The sequence below is a fragment of the Staurois parvus genome, unplaced genomic scaffold, assembly GCF_062004578.1.
Source record: "Staurois parvus isolate SC_StPar_1 unplaced genomic scaffold, SC_StPar_1.0 ptg000772l, whole genome shotgun sequence".
Classification (NCBI taxonomy): Eukaryota; Metazoa; Chordata; class Amphibia; order Anura; family Ranidae; genus Staurois; species Staurois parvus.
The window spans coordinates 462,761-484,860 of NW_028318568.1; the positions used below are offsets into that span (position 1 = coordinate 462,761).

At 41.1% G+C, this 22,100-nt stretch overlaps 2 protein-coding genes across 3 annotated transcripts in view; one reads left to right on the top strand and one right to left on the bottom strand.

The window, feature by feature from the left end:
- Positions 1-231: 231 nt before the first annotated feature.
- Positions 232-7,183, bottom strand: LOC149444786 (uncharacterized). Of its 2 annotated transcripts, none has more exons than XM_089654516.1 (5): positions 7,021-7,183; positions 4,229-4,304; positions 3,663-3,821; positions 3,226-3,317; positions 232-2,415 (listed from the first exon to the last, which is right to left on the bottom strand). In XM_089654516.1, exons 3-5 carry the CDS (start codon positions 3,687-3,689, stop codon positions 2,103-2,105), a joined length of 432 nt encoding a protein of 143 aa, XP_089510642.1. In that variant the 5' UTR covers positions 3,690-3,821; positions 4,229-4,304; positions 7,021-7,183; the 3' UTR covers positions 232-2,102. The 2 variants fall into 2 exon arrangements, with proteins under 2 accessions (XP_089510642.1, XP_089510641.1); XM_089654515.1 differs by lacking the exon at positions 7,021-7,183 and adding an exon at positions 4,681-4,770.
- A 3,725-nt stretch (positions 7,184-10,908) lies between these two features.
- ADCY2 (adenylate cyclase 2) overlaps positions 10,909-22,100 on the top strand; it is a 685,338-nt gene continuing 674,146 nt past the window's right edge. The window contains exon 1 of the mRNA XM_089654517.1: positions 10,909-11,379. Coding sequence (XP_089510643.1) covers positions 11,173-11,379 — 207 coding nt within the window. The 5' untranslated portion in view covers positions 10,909-11,172. The remainder of the gene's footprint in view (positions 11,380-22,100) is intronic.

The following is a 22,100-nucleotide window of genomic DNA, read 5'->3' on the forward strand; positions in this document are numbered from 1 at the left end:
CTGTACTGTCATTACAGTATAGAATCTATAGCTGTGTAAATTCCATATGTGTAGACACAAACCAATTAATATACACTTATTTGGATTTTGTTTTAACCAGAACACGATCATTTTTTTCAGAATACCAATTTTTTTTTTTATTGGATGTTTTGTAACAAATCTATATCTATTAATTAAAAACCCAGTGGAGATCAAATACCACCAAAATAAAGCTCTGAGTGAAAAAAAAAATTGTATATAAAATTTAATTTGGGTACAGCGTTACATGGCTGTGCAATTGTCAGTTAAAGTAGCATGGTGCTGAATAGAAAAAAAATGACCTGGTCATGAAGGGGCAAAAGCTTCTGTGGGGCAAGTGGTTCCATTCTCACAGGTACATATAAATAAATGACTGTTCCAAAGTTCAAATACAATTTTTTTTAATTTTTCTTACTGTTATAAGAAATAACATCGTTCTTTAAAACTTTGTTACATAACAACTCGCTTTTGAAAACATTTAGGCCTCGTTCACACCATGAGGTTTTGTGCACCTTTTTCTGCAAGAGAATGAAAACATCTTCTGTACTATGTTCATACCACAAAACTGGTATCTTGTGCGGATTTTGCCTGAGCAGGATTTGGCCTGAGCAGGAACCTGCAACAATATATGCAGTTTTCTGTGTGAAGAAAAAAAAAATAAAAAGGAAAGGACGTGACATGAGCATTGTGGAAAGAACAGGGCACATACAGAGCTGTTTATTGCCCTTGTAGAGAATTTACATATTACTTCTACAAACTGTTATAGTAAGCAACAGCCATAATAACAAACATTGATGCTTGGTTTAAAACCTGACAAACTATCCAGAGTTTTCCATGACTGCCTATTTAAATATATCTTTTCATACAATTAAAGTGGTTGTAAACCCTTCCATATATACCTAGTGAAGTGACTGGCCTTAGGTGATACAGAGATTAAACATACTGCTACACAAGTTATACCTGTTAATCTGCAGTCTTCAGTACAGCCATTTAAAGTGCTGTATTTATAAAGCTTGTCCGAGAGTTCAGAAAACAGAGGGTGGAGAGCTGAAATGAAACTCTGCAGAAATTCAGTGAGGAGAGCTCTAAGAACTGTTTGGTGGGATGAGATACCTCCTTCACAGGAACAGAGCTGAGGCTGTCAATCTGCTAGAGGGCCCTCCAGTCACCTTTTTTCTCTTGGTGTCAGGAAAAAAAACTGGTCAGAAGTGATTCATGCCGATATGGAGAAATGAAGCAGCAGAAATGAAATTATACTCATTGCTTTTAATGGAGACAAGTACACACTATAGGGGGATATACTTTGTTCATATTTCATGTCTGAAGTTTACAACCATTTTAATAGTAGTTTTCCACCATGCCATTTTAACCTTACTCACAATAGGTCCACTAAATTAACTCTGTCTGCAAGTAAAGGACCTTTTACAGGATGAGTAGGAACTAGTGAACACTTTGCATATACAAGAGATGTACAAGCTGGCCAACTGTATCAAAATGATCTGTCTCTGGTCCTTGCATACCAAATCACCAAAATAGAAAATATAGGCATAGCTCATTGCATATATCGCAATTGATATTAAAGCTGACCAACGGCCTCAAAGTGATTTGTACTTACATGGAATAAACTCAGTGCATATATTATAGAGATGTACAAGCTAGACAACTGCATCCATGAGTTTATTCCACGTAAGCACAGATCACTTTGAGGCAGTTGGTCAGCTTTAAAATCAATTATGATACATGAAATGAGTTTAGCCCACATCGGTAATATACAACCACTCAGGTATGTTTGTTGTATGATCAGAGAGAGATTACTTTGAGGCAATTGAACATCAATTGCAATATGTGAAATAACATTAGCCTGTATTGGTTCTGTACAACCACTGAGGTATGGTGATTTGGTATGCAAGGACCAGAGACAGATCATTTTGATGCAGTTGGCCAGCTTGAACATCTATTACAATAAATTTTAAAATAGCACACTAAGGTTTCTGAGCTCTGTGATGTCAGCTAACTTTAGTCTACTGAAAACAGGTCACAGGCATGCAGAAAAACAAAACAAAATAAAACAAAAAACAAACATTCTAACACAACAGGAGATTCTTCAGACTTTGTAGTTTTGGTGGGAGTTTGTTCTCCCACATGCCAAGCGTCACTCTTTGAATGAAGTTAAAAGTGTTTTTCATGGCTTTAGGGTATTCCAGGTGTAAAGCATATAAAAGTCCAAAGAAGAGGCAAAGTGCTTGAGGTAGGTTCTGGAGATCCTCCATTACAGTACCTCCCTTGGCTATGATGGCAATAAACACTGGGTCAAGGTGGAGATGATTTGGAGAAGCAGGCATACTTTCATCAATGACAGTCATCAGTCCAACAGGTAAACGTGCCCAGACCTCATCGCTGTCAGAAGGCGATACAAAAACAAACATGATCATTTCTCACTGTGTTGTATATGGTTAGTTTTAGCGTCAAGGTAAGGGTCAAAGTCAATCTATTTTTGGAAGGTTTCTTCCTTTAAAGCATTTTTTTAAGCGGTTCTAAAGGCAGGTTTTTATTTTAATGCATTCTATGCATTAGGATAAAGCACCTTCTGTGTGCAGCAGGTCCTCATTAACTGAGACAGCAGTGGGGCACCATTACCCCCCATTGCATTCAAAGTCAGTGAGCCAATGAGGAGAGAGAGGAGGTGGGGCCAATCCGCAGCTCTGTGTCTAAATAGACACACACAGCCTTGGCACAATTGCCCCATACAGCTGCTGGCTGTAGGGGCACTCAGCAGGAGGGAAGAGCCAGGAGTGCTAGCAGGGGACCCAAGAATAGGAGGGTCTGGGCTGCTCTGTGCAAAACCAACTGCACAAAAGGTGGTGAGTATAACACGTTTGTTATATTTAAACAGAAAAACACACAAGGACTTTAATATCACTTTAAATTAGATAGCTATATACACACGCAAAAAAGGGTATAATCCATCTGGATACACAAAGTAGTTGTAATGATACAGTTCTACTAACACGTCTAAGTTGCAAAATTGTGTTCAGGCATTAACATTTGTTTTACCCTCCCTCACTAAGGGTTTACATTTTATAAACTGCCATGCCAAACTGCCATGCCCACCACTGTACTAGTGATATAATAAGTATTAATCTGTATTTCTAAGGAATATAAAGCAAATCCCCCCACAACTGCCAAGGTGCAACTATGATAACTTACGAAGCAGGTGATGTAGAATGTACAGGGGTCATCACCAAGTAGAACAGGGAGGCCTCGGAGCACAAGGTGTGCATTGCTGTCACATCAGGTTTCTAGAAGTAAATTATCAAAAGTTCAGTTTAATATTTGCATAAAATGTAAACCGACGTGTTTCTGAAACAAATATCACAATATTTGACAGTTCAGGAAAGTTACTGATTGAAGTTATTTAAATTACACCCATAGCTTCGATGTTTTAACATCATTGGATCACAACTTCTCAAGACCACTTTAATTGAAATCAATACAGGTAGCAACATAGGCCAAAAGGGATAGTAGCAGAGGTTATCGGTTGTACATTTATGGTATCTTACATATTTCTGTATATTACAACAAAGTGAATCATGAAAGGTTTTGTAAGTTGAGAACAAACAAAAAGAGGGTTGCAGTAGACTCACCTCTGAATTAATTTGCTGCACAAACATTGACAATGTCTCTCCAACACTTCCTTTCTTGGACTTGAAGATTGTGACAAAGCGTGGTGTGTATCGATCCAGGGCATCAAAAAAGTTATTTTGCAGATTTGTGGTGGCTATTCTATTGAACTCTGCAAACACCTACAACACACAAATAAAAAAATCTCTTTTGCCCTAATATTTGAATATGTTTCTCCCAAATTCTCCAGTGCCCCAGCAGGCAGATCCTTGTCCTCCCTCTCTCTGTGGTTCCCCCAGCTCTTCCCTCACCTTTACCTGTGAAGTTCAGTGGTTAGTAAGGTAAACTTTTCTTCCTTACAAACTACTAAAGTCTGCATTCAGAGATCATTGGTTTGTAAGCCAACACAAAACTGCTTAACTCCTAAATTTACTTACCAACTACTGAACTCTGCCTTACAAACTACAGAATTCTGCATGTATAGTTCAGTAATTTTGTAAACCAGAGCTCAGAAGTTTGAAAGGCAGAGTTCTAAGTAGACCTATTGCAGGAAAATCCATTAAAATATTACTAGCTATTGGCATCTTACCTCCAGTGTACTGAAGCCCACTTTGACAAAGTCTGTTCAAGGAAGAGATCTCAGGCAGCTGCTGTGAGCAATTCTTCTGAAAAGGACAAAATTCCTTACTTAAAAATAAGTTCCCCCTTACAACCTAGTGGTTACTAGATTACACATAGACACCGTCTTTGATACCGTATGTACATTCTTTATAAGCATAGGAAACTACAGCAAGCATTGAAAAAAAAATGATTACAATAACTTAAAATTGAATGTTTCATTTAACATTTTAAGTGGTTAGGATAAGTTTAATGGTTTAAGGCAACATCCAGAGTTCAGTGGTTTGTAATGCAGAGTTTATATTTACCGCCTCCATCCTGAACACAGGCTTTTGTGCCCTGTAGCACCCCCCTTCGTGGTGGGCAGTATCTGTATCCACTCCCCCATGTGGTCAGTGTTTGTGTACCCCAGAAAATACTCACAATGGCAGAGACTGTCCAGTCGGTAATTATGGATCAAGGATTACCATTACACAAGGAAAAATCTTCCTCTGTAGAATGGATCGTTGTTGAAAGAGTAGAGTACAGGAAAAATGGTCATAAATAACTGTAATAAAAGCTGTGTCTGCGCCCCTTGTCCTTTGTGGTCAAGTGTCTTTTCATCCAGTGCCCCCCCCCCCCCACAATAGGTTTGAAGATTGCCACCATACAAGCATTCATAGAGCAAAGTGATTGTAGAGAGACAGCACAATGTGCTCCTGGTGGTCAGACGCCAAGCCCCTGGCAATCAGTGGCTGCTCCCCCATTCAAATAGTGCTTGTTGACTGCATCCTTTTCTTGCCAGTCCATGGCCACATGCACCCCTCCCCTTGCTGGTTGGTGGCCACACCCCCATATCCTCCTTGTTGGTAGTCAGCATCTGCGCCCCCCAGGCCCCAGATGATCAGTGTCCACACTCTATCTACAGTGTTGCCAACCTACCAAAATAAATTTACTGATAAGACACCCACAATTTAATGACACAGACATGTTTTTACTGCCATTTTGACAATTACAGTTGTAAGTGCAAATTTCAGTATTTAAGTTACAATTAAGTACAATATATAATTAGCAATGTGAGAAAATCTGAAGGCAAAAACATTTTTGATAAAGTAAGGGCAGTTATTAAAACCCATTAGTTTTCTGTCATCCCTGTCAAACTCAAGAGATTTCCTATTAACTACTTTAGCCCTAAAAGGATTTGCCCCCTTCCTGACCAGGCCATTTTTTGTGATACGGCACTGCGTTACTTTAACTGACAATTGCACGGTCGTGTGACATGGTGCCCAAACAGAAACTATGTCCTTTTTTTCCCACAAATAGAGCTTTCTTTTGGTGGTATTTGATCACCTGTGCGGTTTTTACTTTTTACGCTATAAACAAAAACAGAGCGACAATTTTGAAAAAAATATAAATATTTTTTACTTTCTGCTATAATACATAGCCAATGAATTTTTTTTTTTTTAAAAAAAGTCAATTTTCTTCATCAATTTTGTCCGATATGTATTCTGCTACATGTTTTTAGTAAAAAAAATCCCAATAGACATATATCGATCGGTTTGCGCAAAAGTTATAGTGTCTACAGACTACGGGAAAGATTTATGGTTTTTATTTTTACTAGTAATAGTGGCTATCAGCAATTTTTAGCAGTACTGTGACATTGGGGTGGACACATCGCATACTTGTGAACCATTTTGGGAACCAGTGACACCAATACAGAGATCAGTGCTAAACAAAAAGCACTTTTTCTGTATTGGTGTCACTGGGAGGGAAGGTGCTAACACTAGTGAGATAGGGAGGGGTTAAGTGTGTTCCCTGGGCATGTTCTAACTGTGAGGGGAGCTGGGCTGTCCAAATGGAGCAGAGTGATCTGTCTCCTGATGACAGGAAGGTGGGGATCATTCCGCTCCTTACCAAAAGAACGCAAGCTGCCTTGTTTACATAGGCAGCTCACCGTTCTCCTCTCATAGTGAAGATTGTTGGGTAGCTGGTGGCAATCAAGCCTGCCGGATACCTGCGCTGTCTCCTGCTGTGTGAGGAGACAGTGACAGCGGCGCTGGGGGAGCGTGTGAGCACCTCCCCTGCCCACCTGCGCCCTCGACATACAGTTACGGGATTTAGCCTGCACGTGCCGCCCCGTTGCCGTATATGTGTGTGGGGCGGTCCCAAACAGGTTAATTTCTGTTTCATAGCCAACACTGAAAGTGAGGGGAAATCCATGGTAGCCACCAGGATTACAAGAAATTATGTCTCCAATTCTAAAATTTTGCCTTTATTTCTGTTTTAGATTCTTCTACTCTTGGTGATAGCAGTAAAAGGAGAGGAAAAAAAAATCTACCAAACTGGGGCATGAGAGAGAAAAAACACACACTGAGACTGCTGCACATTGCACCCCCCCAGACTGCAGAGGGACACAGATATGGAAGCACACATTGAACAGAACTTAGCTTTTCCCATGCACTTCCTCTCTCCAGATCACAGTGCAACACACACTCACCTCCAGAAATGATACTAAATCCCAAGAGGGAATGGCAGTCTCAGAACTCAGCTTTTCCCCCACTCTTCCTCTCTCCAACTCACACAGCCCCCACCTTCCTGATCACACACAGCTCTCTGGGGAAGCAGACACTGAACACCAAGGAGGAGTGGCATATTACAGCACATGGACTTTCCCACGCGCTTCCTCTCTGCAGCTCACACAGCTCAGACACCTCCTCTACATCTCAGATCTGTCTTCAAGTCCATCCTTCAAGTCCAATTGCCCATATTTCCCACTGTACTCACTCCGTGCCTCTCACACCCTCTTCAGCAGCTCTTCTTTCTCCTGGACGTCCTTCCAGTCTGATGTCCACGTGCTTTCTGCCTGCATACTGTTGTAGCTTAGCTGGGACCTCTGCTTCTCATTGGTGCAGACAACTGTCTGTCACTAATAAGCCCATGTCCTATTGGAAGTAGGGAGGAGGAAAATGTAGGTGGCTGGAGATAGGACAAATAATGATTGAGGCTCTGAGGCTGTGTATGGATAAACACTTGTATTCCAGTGTGCATGTAAATGAGTATATACAGAGTATAGACAGAAAATAAGTGTACTTTGTATTTTTTTCTTGCACACTTGGTGCTGCTTTATTAATCTTTAGTCAGTAGTGTGCATTGTGTCATAGACATCAGTACATCTGATTAGAGATCAGTATAACACAAGGTGTTTTTCACTCCCATGTGCAAGAGGCCTAACCCTTTCTCCTCCTTAACCACTTGCCTACCAGGCACTTATACCCCCTTCCTTACCAGGCCAATTTTCAGCTTTCAGCGCTGCCGCACTTTGATTGACAATTGCGCGGTCATGCAACATTGTACCCATATGAAATTTTGATCATTTTTTTCTCACAAATAGAGCTTTCTTTTGGTGGTATTTAATCGCCACTGGGCGCTTTACTTTTTGCGCTATAAATTAAAAAAAGTGCAAAAAATTTGAAAAAAAAAAAAAAAGTTTATTTGTTTCTTTTATAAAATTTTTCAAACAGGTATTTTTTCTCCTTCACTGATTTGCGTTGATGAGGCGGCACTGATGGGCACTGATAGGCGGCACTGATGGGCACTGATAGGCGGCACTGATGGGCACTGATAGGCAGCACTAAAGGGCACTGATAGGCAGTACTAATGAGGTGGCACGGATAGGCGGCACTGATAGACAGCACTAATTAGGGGTCACGGATAGGCGGCACTGATATGCAGCACTGATAGGCGGCACTGATAGGTGACACTGATAGGCGGCACTGATAGGTGACACTGATGATGGGTACTGATAGACGGCACTGACTGGCATCACTTCTGGGCACTGACTGGCGGCACTGACTGGCACAACCCCTGGGCACTGACTGGTGGCACTGACTGGCAGCACTGGTGGGTGGCACTGGTGGGTGGCACTGGTGGACAGCACTGGTGGGTGGGCACAGGTGGGTGGCACTGGTGGGCACAGGTGGGTGGGCACAGGTGGGTGGCACTGCTGGGCACATGTAGGTGGCACTGCTGGGCACAGGTAGGTGGCACTGCAGAGTGGCACAGGTGGGGGCACTGCTGGGCACAGGTGGGGGCACTGCTGGGCACAGGTGGGGGCACTGCTGGGAATGGGTGGGCGGGGCTAGTGGGCGCACAGCTGATCGGAACTTGCGGGGGTCACTGCTGGGCACCGATCATCAGGGCACTGATCATCAGTGCCCTGATGATCGGTGCCGATCCCCGCTCTGACAACTGCCGGTTCTCGGCAGTACTTTCCTCACGATCTGACAGCGTGAGGAAAGTGCAGCCGAGAACCGGCACTTGCATTTTCCTGTGATCAGCGTGTCATTGGACACCGCTGATCACGTGGTAAAAGGCCGGTGGGATCGGCCTTTCACCACATCTCGTGATCAGCTGTGTCCGTAGGACACAGCGATCACGGAGATCGCCGGGTGCGCGCCCCCTGGGGCGCGCAGGAGAGCGCGTTCTGGGAGGACGTCATATGACGTCCACTCAGAACTGGCCGGCCGCGGTGAAGCCGTCATTCGGCTATGCGCGGTCGGCAAGTGGTTAAAGGACCAAAAAGAACCAGAAAGGCAGCACTGTGAAAAAAAGAGCCAGCAGGAGAAAATGTACTGTAACTGGCTGCCTGTTAGGGCATTTTTAATACATTTGCAGCAGTACTGAAACACTGGACTAAAGTGATTGTAAACACAATTTAAAAAAATAAAGGTTTATACTTTTCTGCTCTGTGCAATTCCCCCAATTGTCCTTTTTTGGCGCTCATGGCTCCTCATGTTCTAAGTGTGCTTCCTATGGTGGTACACCTGCAGGCGCAATCCTGAGCCGCTGTCTGTGTCAACTGACAGACTCTGGCTCCACCTAATCCCTCAATCTCTCTTCACTGGCTTTGATTGATGACAGAAGGAGCAACTGCCTCAGAAAAGCCTGTTAGACCTGGAAATCTGAAGAGAAAGCCGCTATACAGACAGACATAGCGCTGGATCAAGTGAATAAGGGGAGTGAGGGGGCAATAATATTACCAAAACATTTATCACCTTAATGCAGGAAAAATTGTTTAGACTTTACAATCACTTAAAGCCCAACTCCAGGCAAAACAAATATTACCTTGCAGTGGGACTGCAAGGGTTAACTACCCATTTTTGTCTAGTGGTGAGAGAAAGGAGATATACTTACCTGATCTTTCAATTCTCCCTGTACAAAACTGATCCCTGCAGCTCATGCAACTCCACCCCCCATGATCTAGCATTCTTGAGTAGTGAACTGGTCCTGATGTCAGCAAGCCCATAGACCTGCAGGACATGAGGATGTCAGGAATAGTCCACTGTTGGATCGTGGGGAGTGCCATTTGCAGTATTGGAGGATCAACTGAGTTTAAGCTTTTTTTCTCCCCTGCAAAAACAGTTAACCCTTGCAGTGCAAGCAAAGCTCCTCTGCATAGGAATTTATTTCTTTTTGCCCAGAGTTGGGCTTTAAGGACAGTTAATGCATTGCTGCCTCCTACTGGTGTAGTATTGCCACTGCGTCCTTTGTTGCAACTTGATTATTTTAAGTTGGTTTCACTCAAAAAAATAAGTAAAATGGTTTCATTACCTTGCAATTATCTCTAACTTAATAAACACTAGTAAGAAGGCATATTTTTGATATATGAGTAAAATTAACAAATATATCTAAGTTGGGAAAGCTATTGGATTTTACAGTGTGTGTTCTTCTATTGTTGTGACTTAGATGACTATCAGAGCACATTTTATGCCCAATTCATGCAAAACTCCACGTAATCCCTAGGGGTTCACATACTTTTTCTTGCAACTGTAGTGTACATGGACACATAGGAAAACATTATGGAGAGTTCTAGGGCTGCTGAAAAAAAGCAGGAAAGCTCCTTAACGTGTGTTTATCAGCTGCAGTGTACATGAGCCCTAGAACATGTCAGAGGGGAGTGACCAATGGATGGGGATTTGAGCTGAAGCCTGTCTTTCACTTGCTTTACTCTGGCATTGAATACAGTGTGTGGCAGTACCTGTATGCTGTTTAATGCCCTTTTGCTGGCTGCTGTTTATGAGAAAAAGCTGGTTCTTTATTTGGGAAATGAGCAGAACCAGTACAAGAAAGACTGTAACAGAATCCATTCTTTTTTCTCTACAAAATTTTGTTTTAAACATTATGGCTCGTGGTGTCAGCAACCATAGTAAGACTTCTAAAAAAAATTATAATCTGATAGCTTTTGCATTATGATACTGAATTGAAGAGCGGAGATTTTTTTTTTATAAGTACAAACATTACAATTGTTTAAAAAAGAAGAAAAAAAAAAGTCCATATGTAAAAAAAATAAAAATGATTTGTTATATTGTGATGCTTATTCATGAGAAACTTTCCCTTTTCCAGAAAGGTATCAAGCTTTCATTAGGCTGTGAGCTGCAGAGAAGTGCTCTGCTTCTGACAGCTGCTTGCTATTGAAAAAGAAAAGTGTGTCTGCTCACAAGAAGCTATCCTATAGGAAAGTGGCAGAATAAGGCCATTTAAAAGGCACGTTTCAGTCAGCAGCACGGGCTTTGTGGTATTGAGGAGGAGAGAGCCTGTTATGAATGAGATGTGGTGGGGTTGCTGCTACAGCACGGACAGAGGGAGGGGTGCCTCTCCTTCATTGTTCACAGCTGACACACGCCTTCCAGCACCACTCTGCCAACTTCCACTATCTCTGCCATCACCTGGATTCTCCGGGAGAACTGGCCACCCTTCCATTACCACTATGTAGCTGTCTCCTCAACTTTCATCCTGGTCTTCTACCCTTCTGCCGGAACAAAACACTTCCACATAGGTTTACATTAAGAGGGAGACGGGCTTGTCCGATTTGAGGTGACTAGAAGGAGCTGTTACCTCTCCACTCCTCAGGAGCCAGCCCTGTACTTTTCCAGCTCTATGTGGAACGAAGCCATGAGAGGCCGTCGTCCTTTTCATGACAGGACAGATGATGTGGTCAGTCCACCAAGCCATCAGAAGCCCAGGGACTGGCTGTATGAGTCTTATTACTGCATGAGCCAACAGCACCCTCTCATCGTCTTTCTGCTTCTTATTGTGATGGGGGCTTGCCTGGCACTGCTGGCTGTCTTCTTTGCTTCTGGGCTGGTAAGGACATTTTAGCCTATAGCCATCACAGAAAGTATCTGATGTAAGGAACTGGCATGGTACCACATGCAATCCATTCCTTCAACCCCTCTGCTAGTTGCTGTGCTAAAATATTGTCCATTGATTAGGAGAGATTCTGAAAATGAAGGGGGCAGCCAGCTCACATTTTGGTGACTAGTCATTTTTTTATGAAATAAAAAGTGTATGTTCACTCTTAACTGATTTTAGTAACCAGTATTTTGGGTACTACACTCCATTTATTTAACCTCATAGATGGTGGTTGGAATTTTATATATTTTATATAAAATATATTATATATATATATATATATATATATATATATATATATATAATTTTTTTTTTCTTACAATCTTTTAGTTTAGCAACCAGTTATCTTTAGTGTGGGAAACAGCATATCCATTTAACCTCATAGAGGGAAAATGTGTATATATATATATATATATATATATATATATATATATGTGTGTATATATATAGATATGTGTGTGTGTGTGTGTGTGTGTATATATATAGATATGTGTGTGTGTGTATATATATATATATATATATATATGTGTGTGTATATATATATATATATATATATATATATATATATGTGTGTGTGTATATATATATATATATATATATATGTGTGTGTGTATATATATATATATATATATATGTGTGTGTGTATATATATATATATATATATATATATATGTGTGTGTGTATATATATATATATATATATATATATATATGTGTGTGTGTATATATATATATATATATATATATGTGTGTGTGTATATATATATATATATATATATATATATGTGTGTGTGTATATATATATATATATATATATATGTGTGTGTGTATATATATATATATATATATATATGTGTGTGTATATATATATATATATATATATATATGTGTGTGTGTATATATATATATATATATATATATATGTGTGTGTATATATATATGTGTGTGTATATATATATATGTGTGTGTATATATATATATATATATATATATGTGTGTGTATATATATATATGTGTGTGTATATATATATATATATATGTGTGTGTGTATAGTGTTTTTTTTTTCTTTTGTTTTTTTTTTTTTGTTAATGTGGACAGATGTATTTTTTTTTATCTTTGCCTGTGTTTGCTTCACATCAGGTTTACACTTTTTTTACCCTGAACCTCAATAAACTGTATGCTGACAATCTCTTGGCAAATCAGCACCATATTTGTTATACATAATGTTAAGCATTTTAACGTAGTTAAGCCATATTGTAATATCTGTGGTGTTAAATAGTTGATACTGTGTACTGGCTATAATGTAGTAAATGTTCCAGTACGCAATTCATTCTGAAGCAGTATAATGGGCATGCTTTTTTTATGGTAATGATTTTTAGGTGAGAATTGCTGCTACACACAGTTTTGTCTATAATACTCGGAGAGGATTGTACATTAGAGGGACTATAAAGCACAGTATGAAGCATTACCAGGGAGTTTTATTTCTTTGCAAGGAAAGAATAACATTTTGTGACATTACTATTCCTAAATATTTGGCTGCAACATACTGGAAATGAGGAATATTTGTAAACACTTTTAGGTGTTTACTGCTAAGAGATTATACAGAACATCTGTTATAGTTAGAAGGAAAAGTGCTATATTTTAAGAGTCAGGATTGAAAATAACTATTCATTCTAGGTTCTAAAGGCTTTTTTACAAATATTCTAGAAATACCTTTTTAACCACTTAGAAACTGGACCAATTCTGTCATTTCCCACATACATGTAAAAATCTGCAGTGTTTTTTTTTTTTTGCTAGAAAATTACTTAGCACTTTAAAGTAATGTATATTTTCTGAAGGCATAGTCCCATGAGAGTAAAATGATGGGTTTTGCAATTTTTTAAGTCACACGATATTTGCGATATATTCCGGAAAAAAATACTTTAAAGAATGTTAGAGCAAGAAAATACAATATAATACCCCATTTTTGGTAAATTATAAACGATGTTACACAAAGTAAATAGACACATAACATATCATGCTTTAAATTGGAACAGCGATAAACTACAGTGCCTAAAATTTTTCATAGGTGACCCTTTAAAAGTTTTAACAGGTTACCAATTTAGAGCTACACAGGAGATTTTGTGCTAGAGATATTGTTCTCATGTTGACATTTGTGATGATGCCTCACATGTGTGGTGCAATCACAATTTACATGTGTACAGCACCTATGTGCGCGTTTGTATTTCAGTGTGAGCATGGGGGGGGGGGGGGTTAAAATTATTTATTTTTAGTTATTTCTCTTTTTAACCAACTAACTGGGCACCTTTACCCCCTTTCTACCCAGGCCAATTCTCACCTTTCATAGCTCTCACACTTGAATGACAATTGCGTAGTCATGCAACACTGTACCCATATGAAATTTTTATATTTGTTTTGAGACAGACAGAGCTTTCTTTTGGTGGTATTTAATCAACACTGGGTTTTTTTATTTTTTGCTAAACAAATGAAAATAGAAATTTTTCAAAATTTATTATACATTTGTTGTATCATTTTGCAAATAAGTAATTTTTCTTCTTCACTGATGGGCGCTGAGGAGGCTGCACTTATAGCCCCGATAGGCAGCACTGATGGGCACTGATTATCAGTGTAAACCATGTACTGACAGCCTTGAAACCAATCAGCTTCCAGGTTTTATTGCCAAAGCTTAATTTAACAAGCTGAAGTTAAAAGATGATTGGCTACCATGCACATCTGCACCAGCTTCTGAATGCACCAGTTTTAGTAAATCTCCCCCTGTCCCTTTATTTTTTGTCAACTTTATTGCTACCATGAGGGATGAATAACATGGCCAGTGACATGTTCTCTTTACTGTGAGACTCCAAATCTCTTCTTTGCTCTCTAAAGTAGCCAATCAAACCGAGATCAGTTTGATTGGCTTCTTTACTAGCTTGTAAAGGCCAATAAACGGACTGGAACTGGAAGTGACAGAATCCTTACACTCCATACACTTTATCCTTGGTGCACACTCTTGCAGGCCGCGCAGCCCACATTTGCTCAGGCATATGAATGTGTTGCTGTGCTGCGTTTTGAACAGAAAAAGATGCATGCACCTTTCTGAAAACGCGGTCTCAGGGAAACTGCATGGTCTTTTTGATCATGCAGTTTCCCTGGGGTTCCCACACCCGCAATCGCACTCCAGGCCGAGATGCATGGGGGTGCCATTCAGTATGAATGGCATCTTCACACATCTCGTAAGAGCAGCACGATTCAGCTGCAGGTGGTTGCGGGTGCAGGAGCAGGTGTGATTCCTGCACACTCAACCAGCCCGCAGTGTGTGGGCTAATGTGAACTGAGTGTTAGCTGAGGTTTCCCTCAAATTATTTCCTCTTCTGGTTGAATGTACTTAGCTGGTAGTGTTAGGCTATTTTCCATATTGGTTGAATCTTCTTTATCTGTTCTGGTTGAATGTTATTAAAGTAGAACTCCAGTTCCAATTTTTTTTTGTACCATTTTTTGTGCCCCACTGCGTGGATCAGCTGCTTGCTTTTTCTAGGGGTGAGGACTAAGCTCATACTCATCTGACCCACCAATCCTACGGAAAACCGAGCTCCCCCACGGTCCAGCGGTGGACTGTTCCTGTCTTTGGAGCGTGCATTGAGCATGCTGGCATCAGGAATAGTCCATTTACAAGACCGCTGGACCATGGGACAGGAACCGAAAAGACCTGTCTTTTGCTGGGAGGATCAGCGGGGCAGGTGAGTATATTTTTCGGTGTCCTCTCCCCTAGAGCAGAACAAACATTTAACCCATGCAGTGGTGGCACAGCCCCACTGCACAGGCAAAAATCAAATGTTCACAGATTTCTGGTTTAAGGCTACTTTTCTTAGGATTAAATGTTGGGGAATGGTACATTTGCCCTGCAAAAGGCAACAAACACAAACTGACAAATCACACATATTACAATCGCCTCTATGGCAAAACATTTGCAGTTATTTATTTTATTTTATTTTTTAGACCCCTCTGTATTCCAAAGAGCATTCTTAACAATATTAATGTCTCCTTTTATATGTGTGATGATAATGCCTGGGTTCATAAATCATCTCCAGGTTGGAGGTCTAAATGGTAATGCTCTCCAAAATCTGGCTTTCCTTGGAAGTATTATTTTTAAAGGGCATGCACACAGTCTGTGGTAGCAATCACACTCGTATTGCTGATAGCAGTTGAAAAAAAATGCACTTCTTATCAAAATAGCATTAAAAGACTAATTGAACTCTGAAGGCTGTGTGCCCCCCCCCCCCCCAAAAAAAAAACAAACAAACATCAAAGGCAATGGTCTTGCTAACAGCATTGCTTGTGGTTTCCCTGAAGCTCATCTTGTTTCCATGACTCACTTACCTTACCTTAATCTTCACTGTAGCAAATAAAAACAAGGTGCTGGAATAATAGTGTCATGACATAGCAAATCTTCGCTTTTTGAATTCAAGTCCACCTTACATTTCTACTGCCACTGCAGGCCTCCCAAACATCAGAACTTTCAGGTAGTAATAAAAGCTATGTTCTTAAAACTGTCCCTATGTCAACTGTACCATATATCTGTAGAGTCCATAGAGTTGATTTACTACAGGCAAATAGACTGCTGCACTTTGCAAGAAAAATTCCCTTAGCATAGTGAATGTGGTGAAAATTCACTTTGCAAAGTATACCCAGTCACATGCAAAGGGAATAAAAACTGTATTTTTGCTTTGCTTGCATAAGATTGGATGATGTAAGTCAGCAGAGCTTCACCTCATTTACTAAGCTATGGTGATATGCAGGAGTGGGGTGCTACTACCGTATTTTCCAGCGTATAAGGCGACTGGGTGTATAAGACGACCCCCTAATTTTCCAGTTAAAACACAGGTTTTGGGCTATACTCGCCGTATAAGACTACCCCCCTTCCGAGGCAACACCATTTAAAAACATCAGATTTTTTAATTGAAATGGTTATGACTTACCGGTACTTAAAATCCTTCAAAATCCTCATGTTCATCCTCTGACATCATCAGTTCATGAATGACATCTTGTGATACATTTGTAAGACAGTCATCATATGGATCAAATTCCAAATCAGATGGTTACCGCTGGATGTGCGGTAATACGGTAGCTTCAGCTACATACAATATACAGTATATATGCAGCCCGCTGGATGTGCAGTAATGTACATAGAGTATACCGCGCTGAACCAAGCTGGCTCAAAACAAATGTCCCTATGACAGATTAATCTGTCAGCCCGCTGGATGTGCGGTATATACAGTATACTGGGTATATATCACTGTGGTATATACAGTATACTGAGCCAAGCTGTTTCAAAACGTACCGGTACGTCCCTACGGTAATCAGACCGCTGGATGTGTGTATGTACAATAGCTGAGGCTACATACAGTATACGCTGGGCCAATCACAGCGAGCGACGTATTCTACTAATGAATACAAAGCCTGCTCGGATTGGCTGAGGTTGTGACATCAGCCCACCTCTCTGACTCAGCCAATCCAAGCAGGCTTTGTATTCATTAGTAGAATATATCACTCGCCGTGATTGGCCCAGTGAATACTGTATGTAGCCGCAGCTACCGTACATACACGCATCCAGCGGGCTGATTACAGTAGGGACGTACCGGTACGTTTTGAAACCGCTTGGCTCAGCGCAGTATACTGTATATACCGCACATCCAGCGGGCTGACATTAATCTGTCATTGGGACATTTGTTTTGAGCCAGCTTGGCTCAGCACGGTATACTGTATGTACATTACTGCACATCCAGCCAGCTTGACCCAAACAAACTCAAGGTTCACATTTTATACCCCGCGTATAAGACGACCCCCAATTTTTGGGGTATATTTTTAAGTATAAAAAGTAGTCTTATACGCCAGAAAATACTGTACCAATCGGATGCATTAGGCTTAAAGCATATAGGCTCACCATGCCCAATTATCAGTTTCCATCTGCTTGTGTATACAAGTCCAATTCAAAAAATGGCGGCAACAGTTGAATACAAAAATTTTCTTTATTGTATAAAGGAGTAAAAATATTCCATGGCAAACTAAAACTAATGCATTTTTAGTCTGAAAACAGACCTTATTCATGTTTACACTTAAACATGTTAGCGTTAGTTTGCCATATATATTTTTACTCCTTTATGCAATAAAAAAGATTTTTGTATTCACCTGTCACCGACATTTTTTGAATTGGACTGTGCTGTGGCTGTGACTCCTGTGCGCATATGCAGGAGTGATGTCATCACAATGGTGCCTGCAAACATGGAAGGAAGACCGTGTGAAGATGGAATCCCTGTCAGCAGTAACAGCACTCTGCTGGAGGGCTTTGTTTTAGAGTGGTTATGTGGTGTATACTAGCACATTATGACAACTTGCAAGGGGGGGGGGGGGGGCAGATTTTTTTTTTCAGACTTCACTAATGCTTTATATTCTTTAATGTTAAAAATAATGCAGCTCCCATGTTACTTTTTTATTCAGTAAATAGCTATTATCACAAAACAACAGCATCAAAATAGTTTTTTGGGCACTTAAATTATGTACAGTGCATTCAGAAAGTATTTACAGCGCTTGACTTTTGCCACATTTTATGTTACAGCCTTATTGCAAAATTGATTAAATTCATTTTTTCCTCAACATTCTACAAACAATACTCCATAATGACAACATGAAAGACGTTTGTTTGAAATCTTTGCAATTTATTAGAAATAAAAAAACGAAAAAAACCACATGTACATAAGTATTCACAGCCTTTTCTCAATACTTTGTTGAAGCACCTTGAGGCCGGGTTCACACTGATGCGGTGCGGAATTCGCAGCTGTTTCTGTGTGAATTCCACACTGCATCAGAATCACACCCTGTTCATTCGATGCGGGTGTGTATATTAACACCCCAAATTATGTCCACAAAACACGGTGCGATGTGCAGAATCGGATTGCATAGGTTTGAATACCCCTACTAGTGCGGACCCAAAAAAGGATCCTGCACCTTATTGGTATGGGTGCAGTGTGATTTGAGCCATACATAATGTATGGCTCCAATCGCACTGCACACAAATCGCATGTGATTTGCACAGGAACGCGGTGCGGTTCCTGTGTGAATCACATGCAATTCACAACACCACATTAGCTTGAACCTAGCCTTAGCACGAATTACAGCCTCAAGTCATTTTGAGTATGATGCTATAAGCTTGGCACACCTATATTTGAGCAAGTTCTCCCATCCTTCTTTGCAGTACCTCTCAAGCTCCATCAGGTTGGATGGGGGGCGTCGGTGCACAGCCATTTTCAGATCTCTCCAGAGATGTTCAATTGGGTTCAAGTCTGGGCACTGGCTGGGCCACTACAGGACATTCACAGAGTTGGCTCATAGCCACTCCTTTGTTATGTGGGCTGTGTGCTTAGGGTTGTAATTCTGTTGAAAGATGAATAGTCACCCCAGTCTAAGGTCCAGAGCGCTCTGGAACAGGTTTTCATGAAGGATGTCTCTGTACATTGCTGCATTCATCTTTCCTTCGATCCTGACTAGTCTCCAAGTTCCTGCCACTGAAAAACATCCCCACAGCATGCCACCACCATGCTTCACTGTAGGGATGGTATTGGCCAGGTGGTGAGCAGTGCCTGGTTTACTCCAGACAGGACTCTTGGGAATCAGGCCAAAGAGTTCAATCCCTGTTTCATAATACTAGAGTTTTGTTTCTCATGGTCTGAGAGTCTCAGGTGTCTTTTGGCAAACTCCAGGCGGGTTTCCATTTGCCTTTTACTAAGGAGTGGCTTCCGTCTGGCCACTCTACCATAAAGGCCTGATTGGTGGAGTGCTGCAGAGATGGTTGTTATTCTGGAAGGTTCTCCTCTCTCCACAGAGAAACGCTGGAGCTCTTTCAGAGTGACCATCGGGTGCTTGGTTACCTCCTTGGCTAAGGCCCATCTCGATCGCTCATTTTGGCCAGGCGGCCTGCTCTAGGAAGATTCCTGGTGGTTCCAAACTTCCTCCATTTACGGATGATGGAGGCCACTGTGCTCATTGGGACCTTCAATGCTGCAGACATTTTTCTGTACCCTTCCACAGATCTGTACTTTGATACAATCCTGTCTCAGAGGTCTATGGACAATTCCTTGGACTTCATGGCTTGGTTTGTGCTCTGACATGCACTGTTACCTGTGGGACCTTATATAAACAGGTTTATGCCTTTCCTAATCATGTTCAATAAACTAAATGTCCCACAGGTGGACTCCAATCAAGTTGTGGAAATATCTCAAGGATGAACAGTGGGAACAGGATGCACAAGAGCTCAATTTTGAGTGTCATGGGAACGGCTGTGAATACTTATATACATGTTTTTTCGTTTTTTATTTATAATAAATTGCAAAGATTTAAAAATTAACTTCTTTCACGTTGTCATTTTGGTGTATAGTTTGTAGAATGTTGAGGGAAAAATGAATTTATTCCATTTTGGAATAAGGCTGTAACAACTAAATGCGGCAAAAGTTAAGCGCTGTGAATACTTTATGGATGCACTGTTATGTAGTTCAAGAAATAATCCATTTCTCTGTGAATCATCCTTAGCAAACCTGGCAGCAGAAATAACAATAACACTACTTGTGCTGGGCCTCTTTCATGGGGTCTAATGAGTCCCGCTCTTTCATGAGTTCTCTGTCTATCCAGAAGTTGTAAAATCATTATTGTGAGTCACACCTAGTATTTAGGTCACTGGAAATGTAGTACAGAAGCACTTCTGTACTAATATTGGCCATGTACATGATTTGAGCATCATCTCTTCTGTCCAGTTTAGGTCAGATGGAGCAAAAATGTGACCTCTGTGGACACCAGCACATGTCCTTTCTGTTTGTTCTTTGGGGAATGATCTATCAGACACATGGGAAAATCTTACCAGTTGCTATTCTGTCGTCTGTGACAAGCCAGGTGATCGCTGTTCATTCTTTCCTTTCCGTGTGTTATACATATATTTATGAGATTCCAGCATACATGTTTGACAGCCGTCTGACAGAGATACCCCTGGGTGGCCAGGCCATTTGAGGTCTTTGGCCTATTTAATGTGTTCAACCATACAAAATGACACTTAATTATGTTTATTCTTGGATCAGTTGCATGAACTACTTTTACTGAGCTGTATTTGCATGATTTGCCTAACACAAATCTTCATACACAATACCTTATGCCTCTTCAAAAGGGTTCTCAAAAAATATAAAATAAGTGTCTTTTGTTAACAATACAGTCTGTCATGCGGCCAATTTTGTTTTTTATTGGGCAAGGGTGGAAAAAGGTAATTTCTTTTTATTATGGAGGACCAGTATTAAGTTGGCTCCAGCAGTCAAGTGGAAAAGTATTATAAACTATCTTGCTGGCTGTAGGATGGGACATTAGTGATTGAGGTAGCTGAGCAAGTGGTGGTGGCAGTATAGTGATGGAAGGCATAATGTTTACTATGTGTGATTGGTGGCCTAAATTTGTTAACTTCTACATTTTTAGAATTTTCACTTTCCCATAACTGCATCCAAAGAGTATAATTTTGGTCTTGTCTGCCTAGACTATATTCCCCCAGTATTTAGCAAGCTTGTCTAAATGTTGTGCAGCAAACTTTAAACGAGCTTCAACATGCTTTTTCTTTAGCAATGGAGTCTTGTGTGGTGAGCATGCATACAGGCCATGGCTGGTGAGTGCATTACTTATTGTTTTCTTTGAAACAATTGTACCTGCTCATCAGGGCCGGATCTAGACTGATGTAGGGGTGCAGTAAAAAATCTCGGAGGGGGCAGAGGATGTGAGGTTAGTAGGGCAGTGTACAGGGGGCCAGCAGGACAAAGGATAGGGTCAGCAGGGTGGAGAAAAAGGGTTGTCAGGACATAAGTCAGTAGGGCATAAGACATTGGTCGGCAGAGAAGAGGACAGGGTCACTGCTGGCAGAGCACTCAGCAGGTCTCCTCCTCCCTTCTCCACACTGCAAACAGCCTGGGTACTCAGATCTCCTCCACGCCACATAGCACATAGCTGAGATCAGATTATCTTACAGACACAGCATTCATCTGCACAGTATGTAGCTGGCCTTGCACATTTCCCTCCTCCTTGCACATATCCTCCCGAATCCTTCCTCCTTGCACGTATTTCCCCTAATCCCTCCTCGTTGCACATTTGCCCCCTAATCCCTCCTCCTTGCACATGTCCCCCCCAATCCTTCCTCCTTGCACATGTTCCCCCTAATCCCTTCTCCTTGCACATGTCCCCCCTAATCCCTTCTCCTTGCACGCATCCCCCAATCCCTCTTCCTTGCACGTATCCCCCCAATTCTTCCTCCTTGCACATGTCCCACCAATCCTTCCTCCTTGCACATGTATCCCCCCAATCCTTCCTCCTTGCACGTATCCCCCCAATCCTTCCTCCTTGCATGTGTCCCCCCAAATCCTTACTCCTTGCACGTGTCCCCCGAAATCCTTACTCCTTGCACGTGTCCCCCCAAATCCCTCCTCCTTGCACGTGTCCCCCCTAATCTCTCCTTGCACGTGTCCCCCCTAATAATTCCTCGCATGTGTCCCCCCAATCCTTGCCTCTTGATCATGTCTTCCCCAATCCTTCCTCCTTGCACATATCCCCCCTAATCCCTCCACCTTGCACATATCCCCTCTAATCATCCCTCCTTGCACA